Consider the following 13,757-nt stretch of genomic DNA (forward strand, 5'->3'; position numbering starts at 1 on the left):
AAATGAACATGCCCAAATGACCAGAATGACATCTAAACCCAGCGACTGCCAAACACAGCCTATGAAATGTCCCATCAAAATAAAGATGTGAAATCAGGAAGCAGATGGCACAATTCTTTCTAAAACCTCACGTAAGGGGACATTTTAGGCATTTCTGACTTTTGTGCAAAAGAAAAGAAGGATGTTTCACCAAGCGTTAACTCTAGCCAAGTTATGATAATAGGTTGTTCCAATCCTCCACTTGGCTCAGGAAGTAACTGGCTTAAATGGGGGAAAGCAGCTCTCAGTAGGGGACATGAATGCAAACCCTGACTGTGCAAGGTGGAAAATCACTGCAGCTCTGGATAAATTTCAGAAGAGTCAGGCTGTTTCATGGCCAGAAGGCAGCACTTCCCTAGCTGTATCGTTTAGCTGGTACAAAGCGTCAGGAAATCACCTTTTCTATTTGAGATTCCTTTTAGGTTTTTGACCCATTTTCTTGCTTCCCAGGCTGCATATACCAATACCACTCTTGAACGTCCCAATGAATAACAATGAATACTGTCTTCTCAGAGCCTAGCACACATCTTTGTAAGACTTAAAGGACCATTTTTCTCACTTTTGTTGTCTGTAAACCCACAATCACATATGGATGGGGACAAGTTTGTGAAACATTTCATTTCCCATATAAATAGTAAAAACGAATCACTTTTAGAGCACGATGGACAACATACAAAGCAGGATTGGGAGAGGTCTATTTTATACAACTGCATCTCAGTTTCTGACCTGGATGAAATCCTGCAAAATCCAAGAGAATTCTCTATGTTTCATATATTCTATAGTGATTTAATAGATTTGCATTTAAGTTTATATCTAATTCACCAATTGAACTTAAGAGTTAAAACTCTCAAAAATCAGCAAACAATGCTTTTTGGTAGGAACAGGTATTAAACAAAAACTTGTAATACATTCTAAGAGTTTCCAATTCTGAGAATAACTGGAGGGTCTGAGGGGATTAAAATGCCATGCATTAGATGGTATTTCAAATTTATAGCTAGGGAAACTATCCTCAGGAGGACAGCTCTCAATTCACAGATTTCCCGTAAGAGCAGGTCTTTCTATAGGCTACCAAGTTGTAGGTGAGACAATGAACTGGGTTATCAGATAGCCTCTTTTTAGAATAAAGAGGATACACAATCAGTTTCCTTCTGGAAACCTTTTACTCTCAAACCTGCTCTCCCTTTCGGGAGTTCCTGGTATATTTCTGGGAGTTGTTCTCCACTTTAGTAGCACAGCCCACCAAAACCCGTTTTTTATTAAGAGGCTATCTGCCAAAAGCACTTTTTCACTCTGTGGGTGCTCTAACTGACTACAACCATACACATATGCAAAGGTACATAGCTATATGCAAAAGGAACAGTTAAACCAAGAGCACGTCAGTATTGGTTTAACAAACACTCTCACTCAATCCACTTTAAATACCATACAGACTACAAATAGTATTGGCATTAAAAATGCACAAAATTTTAAAAATGCACAAACTATTTACAGAAGCTTCTTTGCATTTTGTTACACCTCTCATCATCTCTTAAAGCCTAAAAAGGTGAAAATCTAAATAGCTGAAAAACAGCGATTCTGAAAATTATTAAACTACATGTTACACACAACTTACCTGTGTTCATCACTGAGATTTCACCAAGAACCAGATTCAACGTAGGGCACAAGGGCCCCAGCTCCTTGTTCACAAAACACTCCCGCATACTTTACATAAATGCAGAGGTCTGTGTCTAGCCTTGGCATGTTTGAAGTTAAAATTCGATTATCGGTATTTAATGGAATCAGGGCCAAGTGCTTCTCTGGTTTCTACCATGTTAACCTTCAAGGTTGGACACAGAAGAGGGGGTAGGGTTGGATTCAAAACTAAAGAACACTCCGTTTTTGTTGATTCTGACCTCAGAATCTTGCCACCTCAGCAGCTACTTCAACTGAATTATCACTTTTATTGGCCCTGGAACTCCCTTTCAGTAATTATATCTTCCTTTAAACCATTTATAGCTGTGGGATACATTCTAGTTTAAGAAAATAGTGAAGGTCAAAAGACATTTCCTATGTGCTGCCAATGACTCATGGTGGGCCACAGCCCAAGTCAGATAACTTACATTTACTTCATTAAAAATCTTGTTGCTTTAAAACCCTAAACAAAATTGATCCCATTAGCAAAGATATTCACTCTTACAATTTTTTAACAAGTAAATTTTAATAACCTTTTATTCCCACACAATCTAATTTTCTGAAAAAAGAAACTGCTACACAGAATCCTTTAAACATAGTTTGTATAATTCCAAATGAACAGGTAAGAGGTGTGAGGGACCTCTGTGGTCATGGATAAGCCCTAGTTGTCCCTTAGCTCAGGATCAAGGCCAGTTTATTAACTTCAGGCGAGTAACAGTGGTTCCTCAACATACCCTTTCAAATAAACTATTATTCTTAATTATGAATCTACCAAAGGGAAACAGAAAAGAATGAGAGACAAAAATGAAAAGTAACAGTACAGTATAAATATCTCCATCCTAACAGTTAACAAATGGTATCAACTTTACATGTCTGAAAAGACTTTCATATGTAGAACATTTAAAAGAAAAAAGAGAAATCACCCTTCTGAGTATTTTGAAAGCATGTCACACTGTAGGGTTACATGTGAGAAAGTCTTAAGGACCACCAAATATGTAGAAATAGGAATTCCAAATATTTCAGTTCTCTGAATATACAAAACCAAATAAGGCACAAGGACCTAAGTAATAAATCCAAAGTGAGTTTAAAATGTTTCAGTTTATGTGATCTAGGGCCCTTCTATTTTGTCCTGTAAGATAGTTTAAATAGTTCTCTCTGTTGCACTGCCCAAATTTATTCAGATTGTTAGAGATATATTCATTCTGAAACTTTAGAACACAATAGGCTATAAAATTTTCCAAACTCTATTGTTGGCATAATCTAATTCAAAATTTAAGTCTTCAGACACTTACATTAAAACCCCCTGCTTACCTAACTGCAAAATATAACTTGAAATATGAACAAGAACATATACTATTAGTTATAATAAGTAAGTTAGAATGATCATTCAAACATCCATCCAGGAGGCCCTCAATTTTCCTATTTGGCTTTCAAACAACCTATATACTTCTGTGCATTACATACTGACACCCCTAAAGAGACTTCCTAAGCTGATTCCAGATACTTACATGCAACAGATAAGTAACATTTGCAGCAATCATACCTCACTGGTGCTGGTTTGTGTAGTTATTTGACCATCTTGCTGCTTTATATTTTATTTAAGTGGAGAAGGTAAGAAAAAAAAATCAAACGGCTGACATTATAGGAACCACTGGTCTTTAACACAACTGGGACAAGAAGAGAAATCAGGAGGAATGAGTAATCTTTCACCTCAAAGGGTGCTCAAAAGACTTAAACCGGGGGATTGTGTTTGAATGAGAAAAAGAGCAAAGGCAAGGAACATGCAGAAAATACTGGAAATAAATTATCTAAGATTATGTCTGAAAAATGAAGCATGATTAGGAATTCTGGAATAATTTAAGATCTCTACAACTCCTCCCCATTTAGTCCATTATGTTTTGCAGAACTAATTTTCACATACATCTTCAGGAACATATTGAGTATAAGAGAAGGGAACTTCTTGTGCTGAAGAAGAAAAAAAAAAAAAAAGAAAAAAATTGGCCCCAAACCAATTTTTTTTTATTTAGTGAGTAATTCTGCATGAATCTGTATGAATAAAGATTAGAAAAAATTGCCTTGGCAATGAACAAATGCAAACCAAGAAATTAAACACTAATCTACAGCAAAAGTTGCTACACAAGAGACGTTTATTAATGTTCTGTTGTATTTACAGTTTTAACATAGCAAACCAAGGTGAATTACCACTTGGCAGAAAGCACATTATTCTACGTTTATAACTCATCGGTTTCTGCTAACACATAGTAAAAGCAAGTAGTACTACAGTATGTTAGGGATCATCTCAAAAGTTCCAAACTAATTCTTTCTTTGCTCCTAAGTACCTACTCCCCTCCCTACTCCAGCCCTTGGCCTAATCATCAGGAGACCAGCCCCCCCAAAAAAGGGGGGAAAAAAGGGGGGTAGGGACTCTAATCACACAGAAAATGTCAAGAATTGCATTTTAGTAATTAAGCTGCATTTGCCCTTGTCCTTTTTATTTTATACAGTGACAACACCTTTACAATTTTTTAGATTCATAACAGAACAATAAGGTACTGCAAAATTTAGAATACAGACTATAAAAAATTAATGCTTATTATTTACCAATTAAGAACAAATTCTTGACCACACCTTAAATGTATTTTGCACTATGATTTTGCTTCCAGGTGTTCACAGTACAACTGAATAAATTTCCAGGTTAATTTTAACAGCAAGTATGAATTATGTGCAGAAATGCAGTCAAAACAAAAGTTTTAACTTTTGAGAAAACCCCTTTAAAATGGCCAGCATTATACATATCTTACACTAAAATACTTAATTCCAAGTTCATTTTGAGATGGAGGATGAATAAAGCAAGACTGCCCCCTACTGACTACAGGGACAAGGCTCATGCTATTTAAAATGACTACAAACAATAGATAAGGCATTATTAATACATCACATACTTGATTGCGAGAGCTTTTTCAAACATTAACCACTAATGATTCAATGACTACAGAATTTTGCATTAACTATTAAAATTTTACACCTAGGAACAAATAAAGAGAAATGATCATTTTCAACAGTACTTTTATTTTTTTAAAGCAGGTGATTATTCCTCTGTGTTCTGCATCTTGATTCACTTCCTGCAGGTGTTCTCTTGCTTCTTCAGAGAGAATTCATAAACGCAGGAAGGCCTTTGCCAGAAAACATCTGCCAGAGAAGGATATTGAATATTGAAACTCTAGTTAGCTTGTTATTTTGGCCAAGAGAAGGATGTAGTCACAAAAGAAAGCAGGATGTTTGGAGACACAAGAAGTACATTTTAACATAGCTTTAAGATTACTATACACTGACATCATACTATTCAATAAACATCAAAATTTCAGTTCTTAAAGTTACCAAGGACTCTAGAACTAGGAAGAACTTGAATGCTTTCTCTAAAACCCATGAGGCCAGGAGTCTCTCTCTCCAAACTTCCTCACAAAAGAATGAAATGCAAATACCACTTCCTTTACCCTACACTTAACCTTCACAGCAATGACTGTAACTTGGGGGCTATGACACAGTAGAATCCAAGTGCACAAGTAATTTTCCTGATACACCCGAAGCTACTGTTTACCCTGCCAATTCTGTCAGATTTCACACAAAGATGATTTCCAATAAGGATGCCAATGATGTCATGCTGTACTCAGAACATGGCAAAGTTAAGACAACTGTAAACTCATAGGTATCACAGATATTTTTTTTTTTTTAAAGATTTTACTTATTTGAGACGGGGGAGGGGAGATGAGTGGTATGGGGGGACAGGGCAGAGGGAGAGGGAGAAGCAGGCTCCTCACTAAGCAGGAAGCCAGATGCGGGACTCAATCCCAGGACCCCGGGATCACAACCCAAGCAGATGGCAGACCCCTAACCGACTGAGCCACCGAGGTGCCCACACATAAAACTTCTTTTTTTTTTTTTAAAGATTTTATTTATTTGAGTGAGAGAATAAGCAGGGAGAGCTCAGAGGGAAAGGGAGAAGCAGACTCCCCGCTGAGCAGGGAGCCTGATGTGGGGCTCGATCCCAGAATGCTGGGATCATGATCTGAGCCAAAGGCAGACACTTAACCGATGAGCCACCCGGGTGCCCCAATACTTCTTTTTTTCTTTTTAAAGATTTTATTTATTTATTTGAGAGAGAATGAGATAGAGAGCATGAGAGGGGGGAGGGTCAGAGAGAGAGGCAGACTCCCTGCCGAGCAGGGAGCCCAACGTGGGACTCGATCCCGGGACTCCAGGATCATGACCTGAGCCGAAGGCAGTCGCTTAACCAACTGAGCCACCCAGGCGCCCCCAATACTTCTTTTTAATCAACTAGGGGAAAAGTCTATATTTTGGGACATGTATCTCAGGAAAAAAAGTTATAATGTCCATATATTGTAAAGTCCAGTTTTCACTCCAATACTTTGAGGCATTTCTGTATTGGTATAATTGTTTTGGTGTTCATGGAAATAATGGGGAAAAGTATAAGGAACTCCTGATATTCATGCTAAAGAAAACCACTAAGGAGATACATACTACTTAATAAATATTTGAGAAACTACCTTGTGGTACCCTGCACCTACTACTATGTAGGTGGATGGGCTACTACGCAGGCCCTGAGCTTACTTTTCTGCCTTTCCAAATTCCTGTAAAAGCTCCAAGCAAACCTCTTCTAACTTTTCTGATTAGACAACTGCATCAATCTTTAAAAGGCTGACAAAACGCAGAGGAGCTACAACAAAAGAGGAAATCAACATATGCTTTCTTAAACTGTTAATATTCTACCAGATCCCAAATTCAGTAGGTATTCAAGGAAACCAGTACCACTGACACAAGTGCAACTTTTGTTTAGATTGAGAGACCTCAGGATGTGCAGGGACAAAGACATGCAAACACAAGGAACTTGAAAAACCAAGAAGCAAAAAGAGTATTGGCAGACCGATGTCAGATGGAGGTTTCTGCCAGAAGGCTAGACTTAATTACAAACTTAAGTAACTTCAATTTTAGCCGTTTCCATGAACAGAAGAAAACTGATGTAATTGTTCCTATTCAGCAAAACACTAAAATTTGCACGAACATATGATGCAGTCCAGAAAACTATCTGGCCACTTTCCTTAGACCATGCTGCTTCCCCGGCAGTGAATTAGCTTTAATAGATCCCTCAAAGTCAGAGCCACCCAGCGAACATTAAAATTCCATTAAGAGCACCTAGACAGGTGAGTAATGGGTGATCTCAATCACTGTACAGACTCCAGGGGAAAACGACTGCTAGAGAGGCGCTCACTTCTCTCTAAGACCTGGAGGCCTGTTCAGATGGACTTGACTCACAAATTGTTACAAAAACAATGGTGGCACACAACGGAAGACAGAAGGGTTTTAGGGACTGTGGGCTTCATTAGTAAACTGTAGATCAGATCACTTCAGAAACAAAAGGAACCAGGAGCCCAGAGATCATTTAATTTCAAGAGGAAGACAACCATGTCTTCCTGAACGTTATGTGAATTTTTAAAGCAAAAATTCCACTGAAAACATTTCTACTACCTAGCTACTTTATAACACAGTCCAATAAATCAAACTAACTTGAGGTGAACTTCCTTTAATAAATTGAGAGGTATTAGGAGGGGGAAGATTATAGAACGGGAAAAAATCAAAGCATTTATCACCATATGGGGGAAAAATTTAAGTATCTGCTGTCTATTAGGTACAGCTCACCAGGTCAGAGGAATCATTTAATTATGAAGGGCCCTATCTCATTAACGTCAGGGCTTAAAAAACTTTCTTTCCTCAGGGCGCCTGAGTGGCTCAGGTCATGGTCCCAGGTTCCTGGGATCAAGCCCCACGGCAGGCTCCCTGTTCAGCGGGTAGCTTCCTTCTCCCTCTCCCTTTGCCCCTCAGCCCCAGCGTGCAAGCGCTTGCTCTTTCTCTATCAAAAACAAAACAAACAAAAAAACACCCCAAAACTTTCTTTCCTCCTCTTTCACAGGTAGTTAAAATAACAGAATTTAAAATCTACTGTGCTTCCTAGGTGCAAGTACTTTCGGAGTAGTGCTGGACACCACGCTCCAGCCGCTGCAGCTAAACCCTCAATTACTTGGCAGCATCAGAGGAAGTGGTACTCCACGTACATTTACTTTCCAGTTAGCTGGTAAATAAGAAAAAGTATGAACACTTTACATCTTGACCATTTCAGATAAAGAGGTTTCTAAAAGGGATCCGTTTCTTTTAAACAATACAGAAGGAGCATTTGCATTTTGTTCTTCTGTTTCCTCCCAGTCACACACTTCCTGATGCTGCCGGGCCCACCTCTAGCAGTTCCTTTTGGCTCTTCTTGCTATGGGATAGGAAACCCGATTTCCTTTTTTTTTTTTTTTTTTTTTTAAGATTTTATCTATTTATTTGAGAGAGAGAGAATGAGAGAGAGCACATGAGAGGGGGGAGGGTCAGAGGGAGAAGCAGACTCCCTGCCGAGCAGGGAGCCCGATGCGGGACTCGATCCAGGGACTCCAGGATCATGACCTGAGCCGAAGGCAGTCGCTTAACCAACTGAGCCACCCAGGCGCCCAACCCGATTTCCTTTTTAAGCTTAAATGAGCTCCCGAAAGGAAACCTGAAAGCGGCCCCTAAGATAGTAGTACATGAGCTTTAGTGTTTGGCTTTTGTAACAACTACTTTAGCTGATTAGAAAGAGGGCTTTTGGGTCATTTCAAGGTTGGTTTGTGTGTACTGTATTTTGGGTCACCTGAAAAGAAAAGTCACTATTCTCAGACCTCTTTCCAGTAAAATGCCAGATCATAGGACAGCATGGGAATTAAGTTATTTTTCTGTTATGGCAAAGCTATTTTAAAAGTCCCTACCTGTGTCTTTCTGGCAAAAAGTAAGCCTACAGCTAGCTTTTAACTAGTGACAACTACATTAAATGAAGTAAGAAGTCTCTATAAAAGAAAATAAAATCTTCATTCCTTATAAGATGGTTGATTAGCACAACTTCAAACTAAATTAAGTTTCCTCTGACTTAGAGAAACATTCTACATTTGGATCTAGATGAACAGTTCTTACCCCTGTCAATGGACAAAGGAATATCAGTCCCATGGGATATTATGGTTTTTCAGATTCACTCTGGGGATACTGACAATTAGTAAGGAAGTCATTAAAATTCTAAATGCTGCTCTAAGTCCCCAAACCCCTAATTTAGAGCGCTGAATCCTCTGGGCATGTCAGAAATTATTTCAAATCAACTAGAATACCAAAGTCAGACAGAAAAGGAAAGAAAACTATGCTCTCCACTGGGGATGCTCGAAATTTCTGACAACTCCTAAAGCACAATAAGCCTTCTGACTCCAAAATACAGAGAATCGCAGGCCTATAATGTCCCTCCACAGCTCCATGAGCATTAGTACTAAGGACTGCCTACTTCAAATCATAACCCCAAATAAAGACATTTCAGAATTTTTAAAAATCCAAACAAAAAATAACAATTTTTATAAACAAAAGCCCCTCAATACAGTCTCTAACAGTATAGGAAAACTGAGAAGTTCAGGCTTTCTCCCAACCTGGTTATTATTTGTTATGTATTAGAAACAAGATGACAAAGTGATGCCTGGATGGCTCAGTTGGTTAAACGTCTGCCTTCAGCTCAGGTCGTGATTCCAGGGTCGAGTCCCGCATCGGGCTCCCTGCTCAGCGGGGAGACTGCTTCCCCCTCTGCCTGCCACTCCCCCTGCTTGTGCGCACTCTTGTGCGCATGCTCTCTCTTTCTCTGACAAATAAATAAATAAAATCTTAAAAAAAAAAAAATGAAAAGAAACAAGATGAGGAAGGTGTGCAATCCCCTAGTAAACATCAAAACTTCCTTCTAACTGAAGAATGAATAGACAGAGGTGTGATCTCAGTCCATTCAGAAATTCAAAGCTACCACTTGACTAGATAAGGGAATCTATTATTTTTTAAAGATTTTTATTTATTTATTTGACAGAGAGAGACAGAGTGAGAGAGGGAACACAAGCAGGGGGAGGGGAGAGGGAGAAGCAGGCTTCCCGCAGAGCAGGGAGCCCGATGCGGGGCTCGATCCCAGGACCCTGGGATCATGACCTGAGCTGAAGGCAGACGCTTAACGACTGAGCCACCCAGGCGTCCCTCTATTATTTTTTAAAAAGAGAAAGAAGGGGCACCTGGCTGGCTCAGTCCGTAGAGCATGTGACTCTTGATCTTGGGGTTCTAAGTTCGAGCCCTACATTGCAGAGATTACTTAAAAATAATTTTAAGATATTAAAAAAGAGAGAGAGAAAGAAATCTGTCCCTCAGGATATTTTTGGGCACCAATGTATTAGGGGAAATCTATAGGTGATTTTGGTACCCTTTGTAAGAAGGGGAACCATGGCAACCCAAAAGAATTAACTTTTGAATTTCTGGTAGGTAAGAGTTAAACCTGAGGCTTAGAAATAATTACCAATTATAATCAGATATGGAGAGGAAAGAAAAAAGATGACAACAGTAACTGCATAAAACTGCAGAGAACATCGGATAAGTCTCTTATTAAAGTTAGGATGTCCTAGACACAAAGACACATCATGGGCATTAGGGGCTAGGCCAGCAATGTCAATGTCCACCTGTGTCCTAATTCAAATTCAGGATATGCCACACACTTTTAAACATGCAATAAAACATTCCCCTTCTCAAAAAAAAACCAAACATCAACAGGTGTGGTAATCTTGATGACTAAACTTTTCTTTCAAATAAAATACATACTCCCTTGAAGAAACTTAACTTTAACCAACACAAGCCTAAGTTCTTTGTATGCTTTAACTTTTATAAGAAATGCCTTATGAATATACTCCACTATGCAGGTATCTGAGCTCATCTATCATTATAACCTTCTGTTACTTACATAAGAATATTTAATTATACATATAAAGTGCTTAAATGAGTGCTGAAAAATATTATCATACCATGCTTGAAAAAATTTTTTTGTCATATTCGAGAAGTTCTCATCATATTATTCTGTTGCTTACAAACTTTTAATGCTGTCTCCCATCACCTGGCAAATTATATATGGCGGCTACTTTCTTTCCTAGAAGCACACATCCTGATACCACCACGAATCTTCAAAACTGAGAACTCCACTCTTAGCATATGATTACCTACACAAACTCTTGACTACCCAGCAGAAAATACAGAACAAATTAATGTTCATGAAGGGTCCGCCTTGCAATGAGCCAACATGTCACTGGATTTTTAGGGCTGCTCTATGAATTCTATAGTTCCATTGCAAATGGGCTTAGTACTCAGTACTTAGATACTTAGTACTTAGATATTTGAAAACACTGTCTCAACCTGGCTTTTCCAGCCTTGACCTTCAACACTCCTTTATGCTACAATCAAATTGCTGTCCCTTGAGCAAGCTCCATTCTTCCTTGCCTCTATTTACACTCTTCACTCTGCTTCAGGTGATTCTGAAATCTTCCCCACCCTATCCAATTTTCATTAGTAGAAATTCTACCCACCACTTAACCTTCATCGCAACTGGTACACCCTTTACAAAACCTTGTCTGATCTTTGGGGGGCGTCTGGCTGGCTCAGTCAGTAGAGCATGCGACTCTTGATCTCGGGATTGTGAATTTGAGCCCCACATTGGGTGTAGAGATTACTTAAAAATAAAATCTTAGGCGCGCCTAGGTGGCTCAGTCGGTTAAGTGTCTGCCTTTGGCTCAGGTCATGATCCCAGGGTCCTGGGATCGAACCCGGCATCAGGCTAGAGCTCTTCCTTTTTGTAGCCAGTGATATGAGATGAAACCAGCTCTGGGGAAAACCACCTAGGAATAAAATCAGGGCTTAGACTTCTGTTCTAGCTAGGCAGGGGAAAAGGCCCTTTCCCCTTCCTTTCCTTGAGTTTGACCCTCATTACCACCAGAGTGGTAATATCAGGTTATGAACCTGAAGAAGGGCACCAGGAAAGTCTCCCTGACTAATTCTAAGAGATGGAAGAAGCCTTGGTGGGCTTGTAAGTAAACCAGACAAAAGGAGTTTCTTTTTATTTATTTGACAGAGAGAGAGAGAGACAGCGAGAGAGGGAACACAAGCAGGGGGAGTGGGAGAGGGAGAAGCAGGCTTCCCGTGGAGCAGGGAGACCAATGTGGGGCTTGATCCCAGGACCCTGGGATCGTGACCTGAGCTGAAGGCAGACGCTTAACCGATGAGCCACCCAGGCGCCTCGACAAAAGGAGTTTCTAAAGCAGCCAATGGTTTCTTCACTTTGGAGCTCTGGGGTTTAGGGGATCTAATTAAAGCTCAGTGATGAGGCCTGAAAGGCTCCTTCCCAATCTTTCCTCCGGAACTGGTACAGTAAGCAGTGGCTTCAGGATTCAAGATTCAAAGATCTAGGACCCCATAGTTGCAGCCAAATATCCTAGCTCCCTGATGACTACACTAAGACTCCTGCGTCTTCTGTATTGTCAGAACATGAGAAAACGTTTTCTCCTATGGCAGTTTTTCTAACTTGCCCTTTTCAACAGCTTTTCATGAAAACACCCCTTACTAAACTAGAAACTGCTAAAAGGCAAAGACCTTAAGAAGGCTTCTTTACCTTCTCTGTATTTCCTACCACAGGAGGTATACTCTACTCTGAACCTGAATAGCAATCTGCAATGTATCACGTGATTATACTAGGACTAGAAAAGTTTTGATTTTTTATTTTATTTTTTAAAAGATTTTTATTTATTTGACAGAGAGAGATACAGCGAGAGAGGGAAACAAGCAGGGGGAGTGGGAGAGGGAGAAACAGGCTCCCCGCTGAGCAGGGAGCCCAATGCAGGGCTTGATCCCAGGACTCTGGGATCATGACCTGAGCCAAAGGCAGATGCTTAATGACTGAGCCACCAGGCGCCCCAAGTTTTGTTTTTTTTAATACCTTTAATAAATAAAGAGAACTCTGGTCCTGGGGAGATTTGAGAAAGTTTCTGGCATCTTCCGAACTTTTGCATAATTGATAAATCCTCTGAGAAACAGGAGAAAGCCTGATTTAAAAAAGAAAAGTCAAGAATGAATTTATAGTTTCCATATTAAGTCCCCTCCCCAAAAACATCCCTCTTGATAGCACTACTTTATCATTTTTCTGCTAAAAGCTATCAAAACATGAGTAATTTTCTCCAAAACTTCCAAAGGATTTCCATTTCTCAATGAGAAGACATAATCTCAAGAGCCCAAATGAAACTCTTTTTGCACATTAAGAATCTAATTGATCTAAAAGGGAAATAAAAAATAAGATGGAGTTAAACATGTACATTTGGCAACCTGAGAAGCATTATCAAAACCTACCTTCTGGGTTCCAAAAAAGTATTTCAAGATAATTAACTCCAAATAAATAAATAAATAAAGGACAGGTTATAAAATACTTTTCTCAAGTCAAAAAAAAAAAAAACAAGTGCACCATCCCTTCTGGTCATGGTATTTTTTTTCTGTCAACTGTACATAAGCTGTCCACTAGATGTCAGGATCCCCTTATCCATTACAATTCTTTTTTTTTTTTCCTTTAGCACCAATTCGTATATTCTCAACTCTGAACTCTTATTTCTCTATTTTTAAAAAATATAGACAAGTAGGGTACACTTGGCCATTTATTTACCAGACACTAAGGGAGTTAAGACTAATTTTGTGTATCTATGCCAGAAGCTACACATTCACAGTTGGCACCTCTTCTAACAATCTGTGGGGAAGGTGATGTGCCCCCTCCAAGGATAGCTCACATGCTCCTGGTCCTCCTCCTTTAGAGCTGGTGTCTGAGTCTTAAGAGGGCTTTTTAAAAACACCTTCATGGTGATGTAACTCACATACCATGAAGTTCACTCATTTAATGTATACAGTTTACTGGGTTTAATTTTAGTATAGGTATGGAGCTGTACAACCAAAACTATTATCTTTATTTTAGAACATTTTTACCACCCCTAAAAAAATCGGTACCCATTCAGCGATCACTCCTCATTCCCACTCTGTTTGGTACCAAAAGCAGTAAGTGACTATAGAGCAGGGGTCACCCCGTTAAATGCTGGGTT

General features: G+C 39.3%; 1 protein-coding gene across 1 annotated transcript in view; it reads right to left on the reverse strand.

The window, feature by feature from the left end:
• Positions 1-3,839: 3,839 nt before the first annotated feature.
• Positions 3,840-13,757, reverse strand: part of NDFIP1 (Nedd4 family interacting protein 1) — a 52,136-nt gene continuing 42,218 nt past the window's right edge. The window contains exons 7-8 of the mRNA XM_006739470.3: positions 12,617-12,722; positions 3,840-4,899 (exon numbers count right to left, since the gene is read on the reverse strand). Coding sequence (XP_006739533.1) covers positions 12,619-12,722 — 104 coding nt within the window. The 3' untranslated portion in view covers positions 3,840-4,899; positions 12,617-12,618. The remainder of the gene's footprint in view (positions 4,900-12,616; positions 12,723-13,757) is intronic.

The sequence above is a fragment of the Leptonychotes weddellii genome, chromosome 7 (assembly GCF_054177405.1).
Source record: "Leptonychotes weddellii isolate Sample4059 chromosome 7, ASM5417740v2, whole genome shotgun sequence".
In the NCBI taxonomy this organism is placed as follows: domain Eukaryota; kingdom Metazoa; phylum Chordata; class Mammalia; order Carnivora; family Phocidae; genus Leptonychotes; species Leptonychotes weddellii.